Here is a 26,243-nt window from a genome sequence, read left to right as displayed (position 1 = left end):
GCCTTCAGGTAATAAGTCATTAGTATATTTAAGTAGATTAAAGACATAGTATAGGGATTATGTGACATCAGCGAAGGAAGAGTGAAGTTTGAAATATAATAAAATTCAAAGTCAAATAATAAAGAAAGTAAGTACTAAAAGTGCATACCATATCTTTCCCTTGCGTCTTTATTTACATATTTAGTTGGTAGTACCAGAAAAGTATGTAGTCCGTCCAGGTAGTACTTAAAGGTCTTTTTATCCGTGAAAACATTTTATCACATAAGTGTGCAAGGCAAAATTGTAATATTTCAAATTTAGTTAGCAACATACATTTTTACATCAACACAGACTATAACAAAATACGTATATAATAACCATAAAAATAACTTCAGTTTCATTTATCATTATAGCATACTGAAAACATACTATGCTAATATGCAATAAACTTATAAACAAAACACAACTGTGTATGCATGTTAACAACTTTTCTCTTTTTTATATATTGACCAGTATGAAAATAGAATGGCTTAATTCACAGTCAAGTCAAATGTTTGTTTTAATTTATAACTTTGTTAAGTATAATAAACTCGGGAACTAACTGAAGATATTTAACTAAAAAGGAAATGCAACATTGTGTAATTTGTCTATTTCTTTCGGGGCCTATACGAGACATGTGTTTAAAATAATTCAAATTATCATTGCTATGTATAAGAAATAAATACAGTTTTATTTTGAAAGTAGAAATAAAAAGCCCACGTTAAATTGCAATACGTTTTGTTTATTGGATATACACACTTACAAACGTGTAATATTTTTTTCAGCGTAGAAAGAATGACATATATAAACACATTGTAAAGATATAAAGAATTGACAATCATTTCCATTTAAATGTAGAACACGGCAAAATTTGCAGTTTCCTGCGCGCCTTACAACCAAGTTGCACGTGCGAAATATGTACTTGAAAGAGGGGGACAAAGTTATTCAGAGATTGATGCCAACGGAGCGATGTACTCTGTTTTCATGTACGGAAGCCTGCAAACTTCAGAAATTGTAACATTTAATTTAAAAATCAAAGTGTCGCTTGAATAAGCAATAAACAGAACAGATAATGATCTTGAATATGGGATACAAGCGAAAGCGTAAACTTACAACATTTAAAATCATATCATAATTAAGATGAAAGATTAAATCAGCGAATGCCACCGAAGCAAATTCGTTATTTTAAACCATTTAAAAGATATATATATCCCCATAAAACGTCTACGCATTTGATGTTGATGTACTAACATCAACTTCATTCTATCTCAGGTATAAAGTTCAAAAGTGAATATTTATCTAATTTTTATCATATTGTTCGTATCTGGTGATAAAACGGGGTGGTATGTGATGGAGTAACCGTTCCCTTAAACTAGTATCTGGTAAGTCATTTACTCTTTGTTTTCGTATATTTATTTCTACCCTCATTAATAACGTCATGGTGCCTGTGAAACAGACATTTTGACTGAGTGAGTCTTTAAAATATTTAAAAGCTGGCTGCGGAAAGACTTAAAATTTACCGTAACAGGAAACTACCTGTATACCGAGTCGTATACTCGCATTCGAAAAAATCCATGTAACAGCTTTTAAAAAATGGTGAGTTTTTAAAACCGCTAAACTGTCGAGAAATGTGGCCCCTTCATGCAGTCCCTTTCCGGAATTCAATGCATCGTGAGAAGTTGCATGTCTTCTACATGTAGTATTGAGAGCATTGATGGTAAAAATGCATTTTTTAAAAACACGCTGAAATGTTACAAAATGCGTTTTATGATCGTCACCTATGCTCAATACATGGTAAAATGCTAAAATATATTGGCTAAACTTAACCAGGGGCGTAGGAGAATGGGGTGTGTGGAGGTCCGAACCCCAAGTGTAGACCTGTGGTTTAAAAGATTGAAATTGATTCATACGCAATATGGATTATAAAAACGATATTTAGAAGGTAACGTTTATATGTTTCTTTTACAACTCACTTTTAAATCTGTATACATAAATCATTTCAAAATGTTTCTTGTGTTCTAGAATATCGGTTTAAAAAGTTTGATGTCTATAAAGGGTAATTTTTCCTCGCTAGGTTTATAAATCTTTTTATACACTATTTATCACCGCGGGGAATCACATGATCAAAATAATCTCTAAACCAAAATAAATTTATGAATAATATGGGATAATATTGAAGAATATTTTGCTGTAAATCTAACATATAGCCTATCATATGCCAACATACACGTGTCCTAAGACTATATAGCTTTCGATCACAATCACCTTCTGATTATGGAACACTTCAAGAAACTAATACTAATTATTTTCCTTAGTGTTTGTAATTACAGGATATCTATCATTAGTGTCAACTACATGATAATTTACCAATTTTCATTAGTAACATGATAGTAACATGATAGACTGTGTTTAAATTTCATTTCTTATCATGACAGGAAATTTACTCATGTTCTTCAAAATATAACTTTGGTTTAGAGATTATTTTTTATCATGTGATTCCCCACAGTGTTTACTTAACAAAGTGTATTCAAAATGTACCAGGTTACATGATTTTAACAAACAAAATCAATAAGACTAAGTAATTTGAAATTTATCACTAATTTTAAAATAAAAGAGCGGATCTAGAAAGAGCTATTAAATTTTGATTAAGAAGTGGTGGACCAGTTAAGAATGAAGGTGTCATCAGCGAAGTGCCTAGCGCGGAGTGGGGGTATGTATGGAGCCTCCCCCTCTCAGTTCCTTTATTTCCCTACGAGAGATAAATTAACAAATACAAGAGGAGAATCGGACAATTTACATGGAGTGCCTGTTTGGGCTTTTGAATTGCTCAAAATTGTGCTGTGACAGTGTCCGCTTCCTAGCTCCAGCAGTTATTTTAAATTTTGATTTAAGACCGATATTGCATATATAGAGTTACGTTTGAAAAATACAAACTTGCGGATGCCATTTTAATTGTTTTATTACAATTAGTCGATCAGTAGACCAAGGCATTTTAAAAACTGATATACTACTTTAAACAAAACGGAATGATAATACAATCTGTGGAAGCATAGAATGCAACCAAGTTGAATAATAGCAGACTAGGTTTGATTGAGTCTGTTCATGAGAGATAATGTAATGTGCAACACCGCTCACGCCGCCTAGCACCGGCTTAGTTTCAAACATAAACATTACCTATTTTTTTCTTTTGTATAAACGTGCTGAAATTCTGAGAGACTGCATACTTCAATGCATATGTAAAGTCCCTTACATCTATTGGAATTTGCAGTCTGTTCGTAAAAAAGAAGATGTATAGAATATAGATGCATTTCTACGTTATAACTCGGAATAAAATGATATGACTGTATGAGTTTGACTGTATGCATTAAGAAAACATATCATGATTTTTATGTGTTGATAGATGATTGTTTTAGGTTATTTGTGGTCCTAAATTATGTCAAGGTATGTTCAGCCATAAATATACGCCAATGTATGAGCTACTGTTATCATCAAAGAATTTGCGAATTTCGTTCCAAGGACTCTTTATAAGTAACTTTAGATATTTGGGAAGCCAATGCCTAACAGCCTATAAGCGCCCGTTCATTTCAAAAGAGATACAAGTATATTACAATGAGAACTGGCACACTTAAAAAAACAAAATAAATTAGCTGTCCTATAATGAATAAAACAAAGTCTACAAGAACAATAATCGAATCATTGAAAAATTCAGCTGAAATTAGATTGCATTCTTAGGGAACTCATAATGATCTTACTTTTTTTTTCAAAGAGAAGTTGAGTTGTATAACGATTTTCGAATAATCAAATAATCGCTTTGTCAAATCGTCACGACTCGGTTAGAGGTTAGACTCGCGCTTTATATATTAATAATCTGTGGTCTCTCTGTTATGTCTCTACAATCTTTGTACCGTACTTGTACTAAAGCTATTTTCTAAAGTTACTGTAATAGATTAAGGTATTTGCCCTAGAATTGTATTTCTAATGGTTTGTACGGCTGTTGCAAGATTCAAACAGATTTTAGTACCCTTAATTGAGGTCTGAAAGAGAAGCTGGATTCTGCCATTAAGAAAAGCTGAAATTTTATCATATGTGATTTAAACCTTTAAACACGATCTTTACGTCGAAGATTATACATCTAAAAGCTCTTTTATCACATGTTTGACGTCGCGGGAGTGTAATAAAGCTATTATTTAAAAATGATAATATACTAGTGTAATAAAGCTTTGACGTCGAAGTCATTTATAGTATTGGAGACGTTGGTGAAATCGACTTGTTTATCATGTTTATATAGCAAAAGAAAGTAGAATATTTTATGTTTCTAAAGAAAAAGTTGACATGTGATAAAAAGAATATTACATATGTGACTTTCCACACTGATTTTATTAAACTCGTTGAATTAAATTGATAAAATGCTCGGCACAGCCTTGCATCGTATTATTTTATTCAACTCGTTTAATAAATTCAGTATGAAAAGACACTCTTTTAATATCCTCTGTGTACTCTTCAGCTCACCTGTCACAAAGTGACAAGGTGAGCTTTTGTGATCGCGCAACCACGGGTATGAAACGTTGCCTGCGGCACAAAATGTGCCGCACTGAAATGAAGGCATCGCGCCTCCGGCGGCGCAGGCATTGCGCAGGATGTATACAAAAATAACAGCAAGGTGAGTAAAATTGAATGTTTTTGGTTATTGTCTTTTTACAGTAAAAATTTTATAGAAATCGGGGAATGCAGCGGGATGTAGTTGTGTCTTGCCGACAAATCCATGCCAAATTCGAGAACAAATATGTAATATTGTTATTTTGCGCGTGTTTTTCATCGGATACAGTAACGTGAAAATTACAAAAGCAGTGAATATTCAGAGTCATTTCACCTCCTGCTGGAAAAGAAATGATGTATTTCTGCAGTATACCATATAAAGACATGATATCTGATCGACTGAGATAAAATACATGCCTAGGAAAAGGCATATCCCCTCGTTCTGCCGACTTTTCAGTCCAGTGCCGCAGGCATCTCGATGGTGCCGCAGACATCGTGAGAGGCGCAGTCATCTTGAATACTATTGTAGTCGGCAGTACGTATAATTTCGACCTTCTAACATGTATTGAAGTACAAAAATGTCAATAACAATATTATTCCTCCAGTTATTATAGTAGTAAGACAAACCTTCTCAATCTGAACTTTATAATATAAATAGCTATTTTAAGAAGTTTGCAGTATTTTTTCTCGCTGTTTGGGAATGGGGCCAGGGAACATCATGTCATTTTGCATCAAGTCGGGATTCATTTTCTCCAGGAAAATAGCAATATTCAATTACTAAATATCCCATTTGTAACAGTTATTTATGCTTATAGTTCAAAGCAAGGTATGGAAATCAGCATCCGAGCACAAAAACTGTCATAATGTTTGCCATTTTTCAATCAATTTTAATGTTTTTGTTTTAGCATCGAGTTTTTTTTACAGTTTAGGCGTACTTTTTTATTAGCGACGGGCTGAATTTCATCTTGAATATTGTTTTTAGGAGAAAATAATCCTAATTCGATACAAAATGACGTGATTTTCTCAACTGGGAGGCACCTGGTCCCATCCCCCAAAGGAGCAAGAAAAAATATTGCAAACTTCTTAAAATAGCTATTTATATTACAAAGTTCGGATTGAGATTTGTCTTACACAATAACTGGAGGAACAACATTGTTGTTGATTTTTTTGTACTTAAATACATCTTAGAAGGTCGAAATTACACGTACTACCGACTGAAATAGTATTCAAGATGACTGCGCCTCTCACGATGTCTGCGGCACCATCGAGATGCCTGCGGCACTGGACTGAAAAGTCGGCAGAACGAAGGGATATGCCTTTTCCTTGACATGTATTTTATCTCAGTCGATCAGATGTCATGTCTTTATATAATATACTACAGAAATACATCATTCCCTCTACAGCAGGATATGAAATGACTCGGAATATTCACTGCTTTTGTAATTTTCACGTTACTGTATCCAATGAAAAACACGCGCAAAATAACAATATTACATATTTCTTCACAAACTGGGCATGGATTTGTCGGCAAGACACAACTACATCCCGCTGCATTCCCCGATTTTTAAAAAGTTTTTACTGTAAAAAGACAATAACCAAAAACATTCAATTTTACTCACCTTGCTCGTTATTTTGGTAAACATCCTGCGCAATGCCTGCGCCGTCGGAAGCGCAATGCCTTCATTTCAGTGCGGCACATTTTGTGCCGCAGGCAACGTTTCATACCCGTGCAACGTCCGTCGTCCGTCGTGCGTCCGTGCGTGCTTAAACTTTTGTTTGTGACCACTCTAGAGGTCACATTTTTCATGGGATCTTTATAAAAGTTGGTCAGAATGTTTATCTAGGTTAGTTTTTAAACTAGGTTATGTGCGGTCTAAATCTAGGTCAGTAGATTTAAAAATATAAAATCATACTTTTCAATGGATCTTCATAAAAATTAGTCAGAATGTCCACCTTGATGATATGTAGGTCAAGTTTGAAACTGGTTACGTGCAGTTTAAAACTAGGTCAGTAGGTCTAAAAATAGAAACTCTTTGTGACCCCCGTAGAGGCCATATTTTTCAATGGATCTTCATGAAAATTCGTCAGAATGTTTACCTTGATGATATCTAGATCAGATTCGAAACTGGGTCACATGTCATCAAAAAACTAGGTCATTAGGTAAAATAATAGGAAAACATTGTGACCTCTCTAGAGGCGACGTTTTTCACGGGATCTGTATGAAAGTTGGTCTGAATATTCATCTTGATGATAACTAGGTCAAGTTTGATATTTGGGTCAACTGCCATCAAAAACTAGGTCAGTAGATCTACGTCGTCCATGTGTCCGTGCGTAACCTTTTGCTTGTGACCACTCTTGTTAAGACCCAGCCTTGAAATTTGGATGACACGTACAGTTTTGCACAACAATCTTTAAACTGTCTTTCAGGGATCATAAATGTGACCTACTGATCTACTGTCTAATATTTTAGCATCAGTTTGCCATTTGAAACACGTGGTTCAGTATACTCAGTAGAGCGATTCAGGGTCACCATGACCCTCTTGTTTTTTTGCTTATTTTAGTAAAAGATATTATCAGCAATGGATGAAAATGGAAATGAAAGATATTTGAGATACATTCTTCTTCTCGGTGAAGGCGTTTTACTGGTGTTGCGAGGTGTTGTACGGAGAGAAGTTCAACGTACAGGATTAACATTAGATGCGATTCTTACAATCCCGAATAACAGAAGACAGATAGAGCGGAATTGCCACTCGGAAACCCAGCGTCTTCATCTTTTCCCGTCCCCTACTACAGTAAATACAGACATAGAATCATGGGATATATCGCTTCTAACGTTGGTAATTCAAAGAGTGTTTTGGTCAAATCTTACGAGGGACGAACGTTTGCGAATAAGCTACTTACGAGACAGTAGAAATGAGTATCAAGGGCACCCACCAGCAATGTCGATGGAAGAAACGGAATATACAACAAGATCTGCTGATTTAGCAGCAACACTTCAAGATCTGGCATCTGGACTTGACCAACAAACTAGAGACACGCTTACAAGGATAATAAACTACTCTAATGCGGTGCAATTTGACTTTCATACAGCTATACAACATTTACAACAACTCTATGAGTTTAAGGAGGAAATGCTGCGAGAGCTTGAGGCAAAATTTCAGGACGTAAATACCAAACTGGACACCATGCAAGGTTTTGTCTGTCAATCAATTGATGTTTTCTTATCGTATATTCCTAGAAAGTAGAACTTATATTTGGAAATCACGCACATAAAGAAACACATGATGAAAAGGGTTTATTTAATTCTCAGAATCATGATAATGAATTTCGTTTAGATCTATGCCTAAAATTGTTTGACCAATACAGAATAGAATAACAAATGCATTCTAAATGATACAAAGTAAGATGTGCAATATTTTGACAATAGAGTTGATGAAGTGTGTGTAAAATACATTAAACGTAGTATTGACATTATTTGTTGTTTTATAATTCTAGGTGAAAGCAATGATCACATACAGATGACTAGAGATATGGCAGCATTACAGAGTCACATACATGGCGATCTGCTAGAAACGAAATCGCTCGCTAAAGAGAATTATCGAATGGCTACAGCCTTTTCAGAAAAATTGGATGCTGTTCAAGGTTTGTGTCAATTCATGTTTAAACGTTAGTGTATGTCACACGTATGGGTACACCATCCCCAAACATACAGACATTTACATACACACATACCGTCCTCTCCCTCTCACATACACGCTACACGCTCTTAGATTAATATACCATTCCTCTTCCGAATAAAAATAAGGGAGAACAAATTAGCGTTCTCATGAGAAAGGTGTGTTGTTCTTTTTTTTAAATACAGAATCAATCTATATGAAATGTACTATAGAAGGACCTAAACTTAATGGTCTTGTAACACAGGATTTTGCGTAATACAGGTGGTCTCTTAAGCCGATTTGACTGTATATACAGCTGTGAATGGGGATGTAACTGACGAATATATGTTAGTTAAGTAGTAGCGTCTTTTGCATATCGACATAAATGAAGATGGAAGACGAATTATTTAAGACATAGTAATTAGAAGTTATTAAAACACCCTCCATTGTACTTTACCTATTCAGTTAATCCTTCAGACACTAGCTCGACAATACGGTGTAGATGAATATCCAGTCATCAGCTCTTCAGCGTCAGGTTCCACATCTTTATTAAAGCTTTGATGCAATTTCTCTATCTCAGTATTTATTTAATGATTCAAACTCAAAATAATTGCTGTACATTATGTCCGGCATCATATGATACTAAAGCCATAGCGTTGGCATTATTATTTCTCGAATCATGCCATCGTTTGACTTACAATTTCAGGTTAAAGTTTTGATTCACTAAGATGCATTACTCTGGTAAAAAGTACGATTAATTATGTCTCTTTCCAACTTCTTTGACGTATTTTGACACTATTGTTGTTTTTACTATATGGATTTAAGGTAGTTCTGCACGTTTGAAAAACCGGAAGAGATGGCGTAATGTCATTTATCCGGTAAACGTAGAAAAAAGCCTGGTTTCGGAGTACGGAAATGAAATTCAGTTTATGAATTAATCGAAACCTGTTAGTAAATTTATTACACTGACACTGTTTCTGTATTTCTAAGGTCAAAATATGCTATGAAAAGAAAAATTTAAAAAAATGTTTTAAAATTAACGTGAATTGTCCGGTACTCTTTTATCATGATTGTATATCTAAAAACGCACTCGTACCTTTTCGTTTTATTAAACCAAATAATAGGACATGCGCTAATTTATAACTGTGAGAAGTATCATAAAAAACTACATTGTAGAAAAAGTTCTATTCGAGAAAAGGTTATGAAAATATGATTTTCCCATACAATCCAATTATGAAATATTGCGTGAAGTCCAAATTTTTCAAATCAGTCTACCAAGAAATCAAGTATACGACATTGACTTTTTTATTTGCTGAATCTTCTAGGTATATTCTGAAGTTTTGAAAAGATAGAGTTTAATCAAATTCTACATCATAGAAAAAATCGATCCCAACGTGCAGAACTACCTTAACTCAAACTTAAAAAAAATGCCCTATATCATCATCTGCAACAGCGTAATTAACTACACACTAGTGATAGCTCTAGCTTCCCCAGATATGTCAATCTTTGCAAATGCAGTGAAACAGAGTCTCAGTAAGTAAACAATGTATATCAAGCAACGTAGAATAAATTTGATATAATTATTAATTTATACCATTAATATAGCTTCTTTTAATAGTAGTATAGTGTCAATTCATGTGTTATTTTAGAGACAGTATCAAGAGAAATGAATGAACAGCAACAAGAAACACTGCGATGTATTGAACGTAAGTTTGTATAATTTCAGTCACACATTATCATGATTATCATATAGTTACCGATATTATTTTACAGATCGCCTGAGCAAATAAAATAAAACAGAGTTTCCTTAAGTAATTGGCGTATTTCAAGAAACGTAAATATCCTGATTTTATGCCTTCAGTGATATGGTTTGTTTTCAGATATAACGGCTTTTAATTGTAGCATCATTATAGAAGCATGCCATTACGTGTGATATCATTGTATTGAACGTACGTGGTGTGTTGAATGCCTGTTGTCAAAAAACAATAAGTAGGAATTTCAATGATCTTATATAGGCAGTTGAATAAATGATTCAGACAGGTGGCAATATATATCTTTACTAAACCAGGATTTTGGCAAACTTCACACTCATTTTATTAGTGTCTTAGAAAAACTTCTGGATGGTAGGCTCAAAGAGGAATAAAGACATAATGTATCATTTAAAAAGTAATGTGTACAAAACAAATCGGTAAAAATTGTTTGGCCAATCAGATATTGCTTCGATACACGGCGTCCAAATCGAATTTGACAATTGTCCCATAATTTTGCGAATTAGAGTTTTTTTCTTGCTTAGACATAATGAATTGTTAAGAGTATGTAAAACGCTTTTTTAATATATATAAGGATGTTTAGATCAACAAAATCCGTATTAAATATCCATTTTTCAGTTATAAATACAATCAGATTGTCCATTATTTCAAACAAACCAGTATAGGTGAAAATAATTTTTATATTAATATCCGCCACATCCGTATATTGGTAAGCATAACGTAAAATGCTTTTTTTTCAGAAAAGATTACAGAACTTATGTCCCACCAAAGAGGCCGACAACTTCAACATGGTAATTTTATTCTGCACCGTTAAACTAAATACTCTACACATTATTTTCAAACTTGTTTGTTACTTGTATATAGGTGGGCCGGTGGTCTAGTGGTAACATGCTTGACTGTCAATCCAGAGGTCCGGGGTTCGAATCCCGGTCCAGGCACTGGAAATTTCTGAGATGCTCTTGAGAGTTTACCACCTAACTAAGAGGCATGTTCTGCTTTGCGTGTATCGGTGCTGTACAACAGGTACGTTAAAGAACCTCGCAAAGAGCCAAGTTGGCCGGACAGGCCTGTATCTAATAAGGATTTCTCTGTATCTGTTCTTGGGGCTTTATGACACTTTATCCCTCTTGTCAGATCGCTGTGTGTCTTTAATAGTAGATTACGAGTTTTCTCCCTGTGTGACTGCATTTGCTATATGTAAATCACCATCGAACGTATTTAACGTGTATATAAATCTAGAGTGGTAATGTATTTCCGTTCAACCTTGCGTAAGAAGATTGTAGCTATTGTCTTTTTCAGATGTTGATGCAAACATCAATATCAATAGCGAAAGGCCGGAAAATTCCACCGAAGCCCAGGACGTTATTGTAAGTAACATCAATGATATTTTGAAAGAAATACGCCCTGACGCAATGGAAGACAGCGATAATACTGACGCAATTATGCAAAGAGTGAATGAACTTTTAACGCGATATGGAGGCAGTGACTACGAACTAACGAAATCGTTGTTAGAACTTATCAAAGAAATCATACGGCATGGGCACATTCAGCAGGCAAGAAAGGGCAGCATAAAGCTAACTGTTAGATTCACATCCTACACAGGATTGTTAAGTTTTGTGCAATACCTGAACAGTGAACAATTTCAGGATCGCTTGAATGGTATATCTAGAGCACTGAAGAAAAGAACAGGGCATGTTGTAACATTGTCAGCTTGCATTGCTCAGGAAAGTCTGTATGATCTACATAAGCATTTGGGTAAGATGTCATTTTTCTGGTTGGAAAGTCATGTGGAAACTTAAAAAATAATATAGCTTTTCTCTTTTAACTCATTAACACCTGCAGCCATATCGCCGCTTAATTACTGGCATCAATTTTCCGATACATTCCTGAGCCACTTATCAATTTATCTGCTTTGTATGCCTGTGGATTTTCACTGATAATCAATAATCGATAAGATCTAGGCATTCTTTGATTAATATTAGGGACAAACATCTGTTTATAACAGATGAATAAAACTGATATTTTTACATCTGATACTACAATTTATGATCTATTCAAAAAAATTTAATTTACTATTATTTTAATTTGCAAAATTGTTTCACAGGCCTACTGAAGTAACACGAATATGGAAAACTGCAATATTCAAGAAAGATTTGACATAGAAAAACAGCCATTATTTGATTATTTTATATTTATTCAAATATCATTTACCGCTGAACTTTAAAGCAAATGACATTATAAAAGAACAGAATTATGCTTTATTTAATAAAGTTAGAAATACTGAATGAAAAAGAAAGACTCTGCAGTATATTAGAATGAGAAAATCAAACAGGCAATACCTAGAAATAACTTTGTAGTTGCGATATTTAGTGATGAGTATATTGAAAATACATGCTTAAATAATAAATATTTTGATAGTTTCGATCGCTTCCGGGTTTTATAAATCTTTAGTGTAAAATAGTTAATTAGTTGACTTTGACAGCAGTCCAATCGTTAGTACTCTTACTAGCGTAAAATCACGTCACGCGGCATGCAGTACTATCAGGCAGATAGCGCATTTATGCGATCCTCGGCATACACGCCTGTTATCTTTTGACGGATAAATACGACATGCGGTACTCGATAAGAGATAAAATGAACGCATAAATGCGATCTGCGTCCTTAATGAGTTAAATGATGAAAAGCGTTTCATTAATTGTATAAACTCTTGTTATTGTTCCTATTTAGAATCTAACGTTCGCAAATATTCTGATATATACAGTTTCTGAATTAATGATATCTAATGTCTGTTGCTGTTCAGACCGTGTACACAGACCAGTAACAAAGACATCAAAACTGATATCGTATCCATTTACATTTAGGAAATAGTTGTAACTTTGTAACCATGATATCCTTTTTGTATTGGATTTGTGTATTTACATGTTCAGGTGTATGATAATGTTTTGTTTTTACTTGTAGAAGAAGAATGCAAAAACCTTAAGTGTATCAGATCAGTGGTACTTCCGGTGCAATGTAAAGGTATTATAGACCTCAACCATATCTGGAAATTGTTACAGATGGGTGGTGCTGACAGGCATTTGGAACGGCTGTCAGAAATTCTGACAAAAATCGTTGGAGGGAAAGTTACACTCACAACTTCCGTTAACTTAAAGCAATTTGAACAAGCATTGTTAGAAACTGGTATGTTTAATTTTATATCGTTATGACTTATAAACTTTAAACTAAGGATAGTATTTCAACTGCCAGCTACAAGCAACCTGAGACATAAGTGGTTTTTGTGCACACGTCTTTTAACATAACGTAGTGCCGTTTCTATTTGTTCGTGGCGGGATATAGAATGTACCCCTGTTTGTTATCTAGCACAAAATTCATTTACATATACATAAAAAAAGAGAATATTTCAAATGGTAGTGCTCAGTAAAGAGTTGTAACGTTTTGTAAATACCACGTTTTTTGTCTGATACTTTAAATTGCCCTGATGTAAAATGAACTATGATATATGGGTAGATTATTTGTTTCTTCGTACACTGACAGACAGGTAGCCTTGATGAAAATTGTTGTTTGCCGTAGATCCTCAATACCTCCATACAGTTTTTGGTGGATTGAGGTATCTATCGGCTAAGTCGCAGCTCGCTCCTGGTAATGCCTTTTACATCTTTGGAGTATATGCTCCGTAGTCGGATCTCCCTCACCACATGGACACCACATGGACAGGTAAGTGTTGGTGCCAGTCTGTTTTCCTGTATTTGTGAGCGCCCTGAGTGAAGCATGACCAGCATCACTTGTTCAGACCAGTCAAGGAGATGAAAAACATCTTCCTCTATTTTTGGTCTCGTTAGTGCCTTGATGCTGGTTATTTTCTCTTCGTAGCTCACAGGTGTTGTTGGTTGTTCTGACTGAGGTCCAAGCTAAGCCATTTGGTCTATCTCTTCATTACCTTCACGTCAACAATGGGATGGAATCCACTGAAGTGCTACTTTGCAGGTTTTACTCAAGCTCTGCATTTTCCTGGCTATTATTTATCAAGGCTTCAATGACAGAGAGTGCATCTATGAGAAAGACGAATGAGGAGCTTTCTTCTGCCGAGTCTTCAAACATTGAGACGACCTTCATGAGTGTTTTAGTCTCCGCTTTGTAGTTTTCCTACGACTGCCTGTAGTGTTTCTCTCTTCTTTGATGGCGCACGTGGATGATCCATCTATATAGATATGATTCCATGTGTCCGGAGGATAGTCTTTATTGATCATAGCTAGTGCGAGGCTCTTCCAAATACCTTCATCCTCTTGCTTCCCGCTGTCATGACGAGGAACAGTAAGTCTCACAGCCGTTGAGGACAGATCTTTCGCCAGGTGGTTTATATGTCTTCTCTACCTACGAGAGTCGTTGGTATGTTCAGCTCTGTGTTGAACTCTCGATTGAGTTTCTCTGCCTTGTGAACAAGCTGCTAAGTTTGAAACGATTTTTGGTGTAGCCATCCTACATGACTTTCATGGGATGGTATTGAAAATACCTGAACCTCTCTGCTTGAAGCAGAAGCTTTGCATGTCCCCTGTCTTATAACGGCTGCGTATCTGCTTCTCCATGAAGGAGATTAGTGTAGACTTTGTAGCACCTGTCATGATTCGCAATGCTTGGACTTGAACCTTGTCTAGAGCTTGTTGGTTAGTTTTGGCAGTAATGGACCAGGCAGTTGAGCTATACTTAAAAGGGGGTCTCACTGTTTACTGTTATATTGTCTTGAGTATGTGCTTATTTACGCCCCGCGCCCATTGTTATAGCAAGTTTAAGCATCACGACAAGCTTCCAATTGGCCTTTCCTTTTCTTTGACTAATTTGGAATCTCAAGGTTAGCAGTTTTCCAAAGGTCACTCCAATGTATTTTGCTTCGTCTGCTTCAGTCAGTGAAGTATTTCCCATCTTGATTTTACCTGTCCTCTGCTTTGACGACAGGGAGAATAGTGTGGTGGACGATTTCTCTGTATTGATATAGACACACAAATCTTCAGCTCAAGCTGAAAGGTTGTTGAATGGCTTTTTGCATCCTGTGTATGGCTGTTGTGGCATGTTTTCCCTTACACTATAACACCAGGTCGTCAGCGTATTAATAATAGTTATATTATAAAAGATAATGTATTGTTGCATACATGTATTTCTAAAACAACATACTCGTTTCAGAAATATTCAGACGTGTACGATTTAAGTATCTAACGACTAAAATGGCAAGTTGTTGAAGTGGAGATACCGCCAAAGAACTGGCAGTACGCTAATTGAACTTAGGATAGTTTGGCTTTAAATGTTTTACGACTTGCAACCCTAAGTCAAAATAATGTAACTTACTTTTGGTTTTATGAGACAGAATATAATAGTTATAACGTAACATTAGCTTTAACAACGTGTACATACTAGGTTTTCAATGGAGATTTGTAAGGCGTAAAAAATGGTTTGTTTCCGGTATCCCGACCTACCTTAAATTTTTGACCCGACCCTAAATGTTTTTATGGCCTTGGAGAATTTTTTTTTCAACTTTTTAACAAAAAATTGCAAAACTGCATTTTTATGCTTTAAACATGGCCAGTGATTTTAGAAATAAACTTATTGATGCACTAAAGGCACAACCCCCTTATTTGTATTCATTTTTGACATAAAAATAATTTCCAAAAAGTCTACCGTGATAAAAATAATATTAAAAAAACATTTTCCGACCTACCTACCCTATTTTTTTAGCATGTTACCGGTAACAAATATTTTTTTAGGCCTAATGCAATATACTTTGTTTTTGCTAAACTGATTGACAGATTATGTTCAACTGTATAAAGTTATATCTTTAACTGCACTAGACTGAAGGTAAAATATAACTGAAGTCTTGAAGATATTTCAAATAATCGAGACGCTTTAACGTTAATACTCTTACATCTAGTTATGAGAAAAGGACACTCGAATTTAAAGGAAACTTATACAATACAAGCAATTAATGTTTTAAGAGATTTAACATTTGAAATATGGGCAATTAAAGATTGTATTATGTCTTGAAGGTTTCCCGTTTGACAGTAAAACTTTGTCCCGACCATAACGTTCTATTTTCCTTGAAAAGATCCAAATATTAAATCGAAAGTACGGCACTGTTTAAGGATTTTCTAAAAGAAGAAAAACAAGCAAAGAAACGATTAACTAGCAAAGTTATATAATCTACCCGTATCAGGACACTGACAATCGTATTTCACATGACTCGATGTTCGATTTCTGTTGGTCACTGACAGAATTGCACCATGGGAAATCCCGTTATAATACATAATGTTTAAATATGAAAGAATATGTTTACCATAGGAACATGAGTCCTACGCCATCTATATTTAAGATGATATTAGAAAGCTAAAGTTATCAACTACGCCGACTTCTTCGTGTCACAGTGAAACCGAAATGCACTAAACAGTGTTTAATATCTGTGTTTTACTTTTTCAATATGTTCAAAACTGCAAGGCATAGAGCCTTGATATTTGGCATGTGACATCATCTAATGGTCCTCTATGAAAATTATTCAAATTGTGCCCCTGGGTTGAAATGAGGCCCCACCCCGGTGTCACAAGTTTTACATAGACTTATATAGGAAAAACTTTAAAAAAATTCTTGTTTGAAACTACAAGACCTAGGCCTTTGATATTTTGTATGTAGCATTGCCTTGTGGTTTTCTATGAAAATTATTCAAATTATGCCCCTGGGATGAAAAGATGCCCCGACCCTGGGGTCCCAAGTTTTACTTAGACTTATATAGGATTTTAAAAAAAAACAACTTCTTGTCTGAAACTACGAGAACGAGGCCTTTGATATTTTGTATGTAGCATTGCCTTCTGGTTCTCTATGAAGTTTGTTCAAATTGTGCCCCTGGCGTTAAAAGAGGCCCCATCCTGGCGGTCCCAAGTTTTACATAGCTTTATACAGGAGAAAACTTTAAAAATCTTCTTGTCTGAAACTGAAAGGCCTAGGCTTTTGATATTTGGTATGTAGCATTGCCTAGTGGACTTCTAACAGAATATAGAAAGACAAACAAGTAAGATACAAAAACACTGTAGAGTACCGCTTTCAACACACAAGCACACACCTATAAGCAGGAAAAACAACAATCGTATACCGCCTTAGGATTCCGGCAGCCAAAATAAAAGGGTGTGTGTGTATATGGCGGGGTGTTGTCACGAACGATAACTCATAGTTAAAATTTGGAAGGGGATGCGAAATAAAAAAAGCGGGGGAGCACAAATGGAAGGGGAAATGAAGGTCGATAGGGGGAGTGAGGAGGAGTAAAAAACACTTACAACAAACAAGACAACATACGCAACAGAAAATATAAAAAAGACAGAAAAGTGTTATTTTTTGTTTCATAAAGACTCTTGTTTTTAGCATGATAAGAGTTATTTTTCTGACCATATATTCTAGATGATGACAGTTACTCGTTCAAAATAGACTTGCATCATGAGGAAGCTATGAGAAGAGGAAAGGGATCTCTATATATTAAGACATATAAGTTTTAGATATGAGCTATAATAATTAAGCTATGCTCTCTTCTTATATGTGATAAACAAGAGCATATTCTTCGGAAGCAGTGAACTTATTAAATTGAACTGATGCCCCACGAGGTAATGTAGGCAATCCGTTAGTTGACACTGTAGTTGTTCATATAGCTAACGGAATGCTTCAAATGTCTGTCAACGGGTTATGTACTTTATCACAAAGAATAAATATGCGCAAAATGTACACGAAAAAAAAAAGAAACAAGAAAAAAAACAAGAAAGTTACATTACATGTAAACCGGACAAAAACAAGATCAAGAAACCGATAACTTAAGGACCCCTTCTTTACCGAGAATCTTGAATTAAACATCATTGGCGTTATGAAAAAATGACAAAGTTTGCTTCTGACGTCAATATGTCAAAGGTAAAAGCCACACAAACCTGAAAATTGAAAATTATTTCTGCCGAGTAACTTGAGAACTACTTGAGACCCACATTCATAATTGGTGGCGTGTCTGGGCTTATGAGGTAGATGAGGCTATTCATTTTTGCTTCAGTAAGTCAGTTGTCAAGGTCACATGGGTCTAAACCTTGAAAAGAGTAGTAGGGCAAAGATCAAGGTCATAGTGATTGTCGGAATTGTAGCAAAACGGCGTTAAACCAGAAGTTGTAAATTTATACTGTAGGCTAGCTTAAACAGCAGCTTAAAACAAGTTTATCTATAAACTAAAGAGAGAGAGAGTGGGCAAAATAATAGACATTTGCGAATTAAGTCTACGTGGACTGTGAACACCTAAGACGATCGATTTTTCAAGGGGGCCGTCTCAACATGATAATTTTAAATTATGTTTGGTAGGAAAATATCCCAAATATGATGGTAAGGTATGGCTTATTATGTCACCGAACAGGATAAGATTTGGATTTGTCTTTCCGTCCGTCTGTTCACCAGAAAAATGTTTTGTTATACATATCGCAAAAAGTATTTGATCTAGCGTCATAACACTTTCCTGAAATGTTCTAAGACTCTAATATGATAAGTTGCGCATCTGCTTCAAAGTTGAGCTAGTCTGATCGATATTCCATCGTCGTCGTCGTCCGACATAAAAAAATCTAAACTGGGACAGCTGGGATCAAAATGTAGGTTAGTAGGTAAATCATTGTGAAAACTGAAGAAAACGTAATATCTTGAGTCTCCATTCCTTTGTTGTTATTACACATCCGAGGGGACGTATTTTGAGATAAAACAGGTGTTCATCTGGCCTTCTGTCTGTCTGTCTGTGTGTCCGTCTGTCCATTAGCAATTTCGTGTTGACTCCGCTCTGTAACTCGTGAACCCCTTAAAGGATTTTAAACAAACTTGACAGATGTTCTCCACATCAAGACGACGTGCAGAGCGCCTGTATCAGGCGGCTCGCTTTAATGTCAAGGTCACACTTGGGTGTCAAGTTCATATGACTTTGTTTCGTGTCCGCTCTGTAACTCTTGATCTGTTTGAGGGATTTTAAAGAAACATTGCACAATGTCCAACACATCGAGACGACGTGCAGAGCGCATGTTTTGGATGGCTAGCTACAAGGTCAATGTCACACTTAGGGGTCAAATGTCATATTACTTTGTTTCGAGTGCGATGTGTAACTCTTGCACTGCTTGAAGTATTTTAAAGAAACTTGGCACAAATGTTCACCACATTATGACGATGTGCAGAGCACATGGCTCGCTTCAATACTTTTGGCGATATGTGTAGCATAACTTCTCTCTGATGAACAGAACAACGGAACAAGAGCTGTCCGTAAGACAGTGCGCTCGACTTTTCTCAGTGCTTGACTCTGAAATAGGGCTTTGCTAGTAAAATATTCCAAGTTAAAACGGGACATAACTCTGTCAAAATTCAAATCAGAGTAATGTGAATTGTTTCTTCGCGTGAAGACTTTGATAGTAAAAAAGTATTTAAAGTTTCAAATCAAAAGCTTTAATAGTAATAGAGATATTTGACTTTATAAATAACTATTTTAAGTTTCAAGTCAATAGCTTTGATAGTAACCGAGATCTTTGACTTTATCAAAAACTTAAAACAAAAATTCTAAGTTAAAAAGGGGCATAATTCTATCAAAATTCAAACCAGAATTATGGGATTGTTTCTCCTGGTGAAGCCTTTGATGGTAAACAAGTATTTTAAGTTTCAAGTCAATAGCTGTGATAGTAACAGAGATATTTGACCCTATCAAAAATTTTAACCAAAAATTCGAAGTTAAAAAGGGGCATAATTCTGTTAAATTCAAATCAGTGTTATGGGGATTGTTTTTCCAGGTGTAGACTTCGATAGTAAATAACCATTTTAAGTTTCAAGTCAATAGCTTTGATAGTAACAGAGATATTTGACTTTATCAAAAGCTTTAACCAAAAATTCTAAATTAAAAAGGGGCATAATTCTGTCAAAATTCAAATCAGAGTAATGAAGATTGTTTTTCCTGGTGTAGACTTCGATAGTAAATAACCATTTTAAGTTTCAAGCCAATAGCTTTGATAGAAGTTAAAAAGGAGCATAATTCTATCAAAATTCAAATCAGAGTTATGGGGATTATTTCTCCTGGTGTAGACTTTGATAGTAAATAACTTTTATAAGTTTCAAGTCAATAGCTTTGATAGTAACAGAGATATTTGACTTTATCAAAAACTTTAACAAACGGCGACGCCGGTGCCGGAGCGAGTGCAATAACTCTACTTTTTTTTTAGAAAAGTCGAGCTAAAACAGGCACATCCGAATTTATATCACCTACCGCATAGTGATGATATCATAACCCAAACCCTATTGCCGTTATAAACTCTACCGCGCATAATATACTCAAATTATGTTGAGACGGACCCCTTCAAAAATCTATCGTCTTAGGTGTCTACCAATCTGACTAAAGTACATCTCCTATTAAGCTACGCATAGGATCTGAGAACGACCTATTCATAGCCTCGTTCTGACGACCCTTTCGCTAGCCAATCAGAGCTTAACTTACAACATCTTGCAAATCTACCTGTAGCCTTGACTTTTGATATTTACAATTCTTATGTCATATTGTGTCAGATAGCCGATTAGCTCAGTCGGTAGGCCACTTGCTTTGTAAGCAAGGGGTCCCGGGTTCGAACCCTGGAATTACTGCACATTTTTCTTACTCTTTGACATTCGAACAAGTCGTCTGATTGGTTAAAATAAAAATAGCAATACTGGAAATCCAAAATATACAGAAGACGTATGTGAATGAGTCGTTCTCAGATCTTCGTTTAGATGATTAAGTACTTTAGTCAGATTGAGGTGTCTACAGTCCACGTAGAGTTAATTCGTAAATGTCTAATTAGGTATTGACAGGTACATGGAATTTACACAATTTTATGAGAGTTTAATTGGGGGCTCGTCCGGGATCTTTACCAAATTGGCATATAACTAGCAAAATATTGTTTGAATGCACGTTAAAATATTGCGTTATTTAACGGTGTTTGGAAGTACTGAAAAAGTGTTCAAACAGCGTTCAACAAAGTGTTTTTCAATTGAACAGTATTAGTTGAATACTGAAATTTTAATGATGGATTATGATAAATGGGTTTCGTTGGGCGAGAGATTAGGTTTAAAGGAAGATGCCTTACTAGAATACGTGCAGAAGAAAGAAGTTGAATGTCTCGAGAGGGACGAACGTAGAGAACGGCGCGAGCAGGAACGTCGGCGCGTAGATGCTGAAATGGAGGAAAAGAAACGCTCATTCGAGCTTGAAAAATGCAAGTACATGGCAGATGAGGCCGAGAAACAGAAGCATATAGAGCTCAAACTCAGAGAGCAAGAATTTAAACTTATGCGACTGAAAATTGAAGCAGGGGCGTCAGCCGATATAAAGCCTTCTTTTGAGGCACCGCATAGCAGAGGTCTTAGGCCAAAGCTGCCAAAATTTGAAGAGCATAAAGATGACATGAATGCTTATCTTGAAAGGTTTGAAAGATTGGCACGTAGCCAAGAGTGGAAAGAAGATACTTGGGTCATAAGTTTGAGTTCTTTGTTAACCGGGAAGGGGCTTGAAGTATACACTAGTATGCCCCCGGAACAAGCTACAGATTACCAGTTCTTAAAAGATACCAGCTTACGGAAGGAGGTTTTCGGGCTAAATTTAGAGAAGGTAAACCAGAGCAAGGGGAGTCGGTATTTCAATTCATGGCTCGTCTTGATAGATACTTCAGCAGATGGACGGAAATGGCGGAGGCCACAGATACCTACGACAAGTTGAAAGACTTAATTATTAGAGAGCAGTTTACTAGAACCTGTTCACCGGACTTAGCGCTTTTTCTTAAAGAAAGGAAACCTAAAAGCCGTAATGACATCATTACTCTGGCAGAGCAGTACATAGAAGCTCATGGTGGTACGATTACGTACAGTAAAAATCATATTTCTAGCAATAACCCCAATAAATTCACACCACATCCAGTTCAGTCGCCAAGCCCAAAGCCCTCCCCCCCCCGGCCTATGATAAGGCAGTGCAAAAGAAAGGGACATGTTTTATTTGCAACAGAGGTGGTCACATTGCGAAAGATTGCCGTGATCAAAACGGAAAACGATATGGTGCAGCCGGGATGATGTACAGAGGTCAAAATGGTGGTAGTTACCGCAGTAGGCGTGATCCGTCACCAAAGATTGGCGCATGGGGCCGACAGAAAAGCGTGATGGTAGACCAGGTAATGAGAAATTAGAGAGTTTGAGATTTCAACCTTCGCCTTCCCCTTCAACGTCTCTTTCGAAGTTAACGTATGAAATTGAAGTTCGATTAAAATTCCTTGAGATTTCAATCTTTAGAATGAACCTTACTTCTTTTAATCCGCCCTTTCAATTTATCCGTAATTATGATCGTTTTTTTTTTCGTGCATTTTGACATCAACGGTATAAAACGGTATCGGCGGGACTTCAATTGTCCAACAGGACAGGACTTTTACAAGAAGTTATAAAAATGAAACTTAAATAAAAACATTTCAATTAATATAATTATTGCATGGATATTAGTGCGATTACGATAAAAAAAAGCGAAACACTTTAAAAACTCGTTGGTGTTGTTTCAAACATTTAGATTTAATATAAAATGATGTCAGTATACAATGTACGATTGTAACTCATACATGAGAGGAAATAAAAATGATATATCATATCAACGTATTTTATTGTTGATGGTGTTCATGAAAGATGATGCAGTAAATGTTCTTCAAACAAACACATGAAATACCAACTATTACAAATGTATTTATCGAAATACTTTGAAATTAGGTTAAATAAATGCGATAAAGCAAACACAAAAGACATTACCATAACATATAAAGGACAGATTCATCCGTCATGCTATTTACTAGTATTTCATGGTTTTTCTTAAAGGTTTTTTCACTTTGAATTGGTCCTTTTTACATCGAATTCCTGAAAAGACGCGTTTTACTTGTAGACACTCATAATCAATGTACCTGATGAAAATTTAACCTTTTAAAAGATATGTTGACAACATGAGTCAATATACACAAGTTATTAGTACATTTAACAAGCGAATTGAAACACATTTAAGACACTCTCGTGATATCATACGTTTTGGCATCATGACACTCTGCACAATATAATCGTACCAAGTCACCATGCGTCTAGCGAAACAGTCAAGAAATGTTAGGTGGAGACGGAATTCGTCGGACAATATGTGGGCATATACATGTATTTGTTTGAATATACTATTTTAATATGTTAAGCATATGCAGATCCAGGAGTTTCGGTTTGGGGGACACCAACTTTAAAGAGAGTGTCACCCATTTCAAGGAGTGTTGAGGTGGGGGACGGGGGGTGGGGGGGGGGAGGGGGAAGAGGCACACCGAGTTTCAAGACCGATTTTCTTTGTAAAATGTAAAAATCAAAGTGGGGATTGACCCTCAATGCCCATCTGCCAGGCTCTGGGTCCGTGCATGTAAAGAATGGAGTTATCCCATACGGCTAACGGGAAACTTCTCGCATCATGATACCATAGATCTGAAATTGTCTGATACTTCAGAAGAATTTTCCGTCTTACTAGTACCATTTTATGTTTATAATTAAAATGCAACTGTCGTATAAAGTGTCAGACAGAAGCGGATTGTTTTATCTGGAAGTGAAAATAAAATGTTCCACCAAATGATAATCGCGCGTAATTATTTATTTTTCAAGTAAAATGACATTCTTGGCATGTGCCTCCATCCAGATTTCAGTCTTTGATGCCGAGTATGTGGACAGAATAGATGAAAAAAGACTAAAGTTTTGACTTTCGTGATAACACATCTTCTCACGTTCAAAACTTCACTTCATATGTCAAAAAAGCCCTTCTAGTATTATCGAAACCGCCTGGGGACACAATTATGCCGTAGAAGTTAAAGTTTGAACAAAATCTCAATGCTTCTCAAAATCAGTTGATACCTTCATGCTTCCAGGTTCAATTCAATATATTTAGTTAAAATTATTAGCCATACAAATCTTCATTATTCTAATATTTATTGATAGTGTTTCGCATCAAATTTAGTCTTATTATACATATGGATAATCGAATAACTTAATAAGCAGAAATCCTGAAAAAAAAAAGCTTTTTATTTCACATATTAAGAAAAAGAAGTCTTAGGCTCACTTGATATTACATGGAAAACTTTAGTAGCAACGTCTGATATAGATAAAATACACGCATATCGGTGACGTGTTACCCAAAATATATTATATGAGAGACGTTGAAGGGGAAGGCGAAGGTTGAAATCTCAAACTCTCTAATATCGGGTATGTACATGTCACTTCCTCCGCAAAGCTCATACGATGTTTGCATAGAAAAGGGGAAGCTCAAGCTACCTAATGGGAATTCACTTCCAGTAGTTACTAGTAGTTGTACTATTGAATCATTAGAAGGTGAAAGGCAGTTAGACTTGAAGCAGGGTTATGTCGGAGACCAAGGAGTTAAAGTACTTAGAGACACAGGGTGTGAGTTAGCAGTTGTTAGAAAGAAGTTTGTTACAGAAGATCAAATGAAGAAAAACTGCGTAATGATAGCAATAGATGGACGTGCCAGATTAGTCCCTATGGCTCTGATTAGAATTGACACACCATACTTCAAGGATGAAATAGAGGCCATGGTTTTAGAAACCTTAATTTGTGATTTGGTTTTAGGCAACATCAGTGGCGTGCTAAAAAATCCAGATAAAAAATGGGTTGGTCGTGATGCCAGTAAGATAGCAGCAATTGACACAAATGTAGCTGCTGTAGTCACAAGGGAACAAGCAGAGAAGGAGAAGAAGCCTATTAAGCCACTTAAGGTACCTGTAATTAAAGAAGATGAAATAACAGTTGAGTTGCTTAAGAAAGCACAGTCAGAGGATAAGTTATTGAACAGACTATGGAGATACGCCGAAGAGAAAAAGATAAAGTCGACAAAAGGTGGCATTAGAGAGTTTGAGATTTCAACCTTCGCCTTCCCCTTCAACGTCTCTCATATATATTTGGGGTAAAACGTCACCGATATGCGTGTACTTTATTTATATCAGACGTTGCTACTAAAGTTTTCCATGTAATATCAAGTAAGCCTATGACTTCGCTTTATTACTATGTAAAATAGAAAGCTTAGTTTCCGGATTTCTGCTTATTAAGTTATTCGATTCTCCATATGTACAATTGGACTAAATTTAATGCGAAACACTACCAAAAAGTATAAGAATAATGACGTTTTGTTTGGCTAATGATTTTAACTAAATACATTGAATTGAACCTGAAAGTATAAAGTTATTAACTGATTTTGAGAAACTTTGAGATTTTGTTCAACCTTTAACTTCTACGGTATATTTGTGTCCTCAGGCGGTATTGATTATACCAGATATGCCTTTTTGTCGAAAGAAGTGAAGTTTTGAACGTCCGAAGATGTGATATCACGAAAGTCAAAACTTAGTCTTTGTACATCTACTCTGTCCACATATTCGGCATCAACAACTGAAATCTGGATGGAGGCACATGACATGACAGTTATTTACTTGAAAAATTAATGATAACGCGCGATTATCATTTGGTGATACATTTTATTTTAACTTCCAAATAAAATCAATCCGTTTCTGTTGGACACTAAATAAGACAATTGCGTTTTGGTTATAAATATAAAATGGTACTAGTAAGACGGAAAAAAAATTCTGAAGTATCAGACAATTTCAATTTGATGATATTAATGCGAGAAGTTTCCTGTTAACCGTATGAGATAACTCCATTCTTTACATGCACGGATCCAGAGCCTGGCGGAAGGGCATTGTGGGTCAATCCCCCTTTGATTCTTACATTTTACAAAGAAAATCGGTCTTGAAACTCGGTGTGACTAAGCTCCCCCCCCCCCCCGCTCCACCCCACCCCCATGGATGGGTGACCCCTCTTTAAAGTTGGTGTCCGTCTAATCAGAATTCCTTGATCTGCACATACTTTACTTATGAAATAGTATATTCGAACAAATACGTGTATATGCCCACATGTTATTTCGTGCGACAATTTTCGTCTCCACCTAGCTGTCCTTGACTGTTTCGCTAAACACTTGGTGACTTGGCACAGTTATATTGTGCTGTCTGAGAGTTTGGCATTATACAGAGTCAAACTTAGTGTCATGATGCCAAAACGTATGATATCACGAGAGTACAGATAGTGGTCCCGAAGATATACCAGAAGCGTGTAATGTCCTTAGCACATGAATCTATAGTTGGTGGACATCTTTCAGTTCGCAAGACTGTAG

At 35.8% G+C, this 26,243-nt stretch overlaps 2 protein-coding genes across 2 annotated transcripts in view; both read left to right on the top strand.

Moving 5' to 3' along the window:
• Positions 1 to 1,901: 1,901 nt before the first annotated feature.
• On the top strand, positions 1,902 to 8,012 carry LOC128549486 (uncharacterized). The gene is made up of 2 exons (XM_053526168.1): positions 1,902 to 1,960; positions 7,116 to 8,012. Exon 2 carries the CDS (start codon positions 7,134 to 7,136, stop codon positions 7,797 to 7,799), a length of 666 nt encoding a protein of 221 aa, XP_053382143.1. The 5' UTR covers positions 1,902 to 1,960; positions 7,116 to 7,133; the 3' UTR covers positions 7,800 to 8,012.
• Positions 7,945 to 26,243, top strand: part of LOC123540986 (uncharacterized) — a 29,417-nt gene continuing 11,118 nt past the window's right edge. Inside the window, exons 1-6 of the mRNA XM_053525772.1 lie at positions 7,945 to 7,954; positions 8,050 to 8,196; positions 9,860 to 9,916; positions 10,720 to 10,770; positions 11,279 to 11,734; positions 12,938 to 13,159. Coding sequence (XP_053381747.1) covers positions 7,945 to 7,954; positions 8,050 to 8,196; positions 9,860 to 9,916; positions 10,720 to 10,770; positions 11,279 to 11,734; positions 12,938 to 13,159 — 943 coding nt within the window. The remainder of the gene's footprint in view (positions 7,955 to 8,049; positions 8,197 to 9,859; positions 9,917 to 10,719; positions 10,771 to 11,278; positions 11,735 to 12,937; positions 13,160 to 26,243) is intronic.

Source organism: Mercenaria mercenaria, chromosome 16, assembly GCF_021730395.1.
Source record: "Mercenaria mercenaria strain notata chromosome 16, MADL_Memer_1, whole genome shotgun sequence".
Taxonomy (NCBI): domain Eukaryota; kingdom Metazoa; phylum Mollusca; class Bivalvia; order Venerida; family Veneridae; genus Mercenaria; species Mercenaria mercenaria.
Note: the sequence above shows the minus strand (reverse complement) of the source record. Positions and strands in the feature narration are given on the sequence as shown.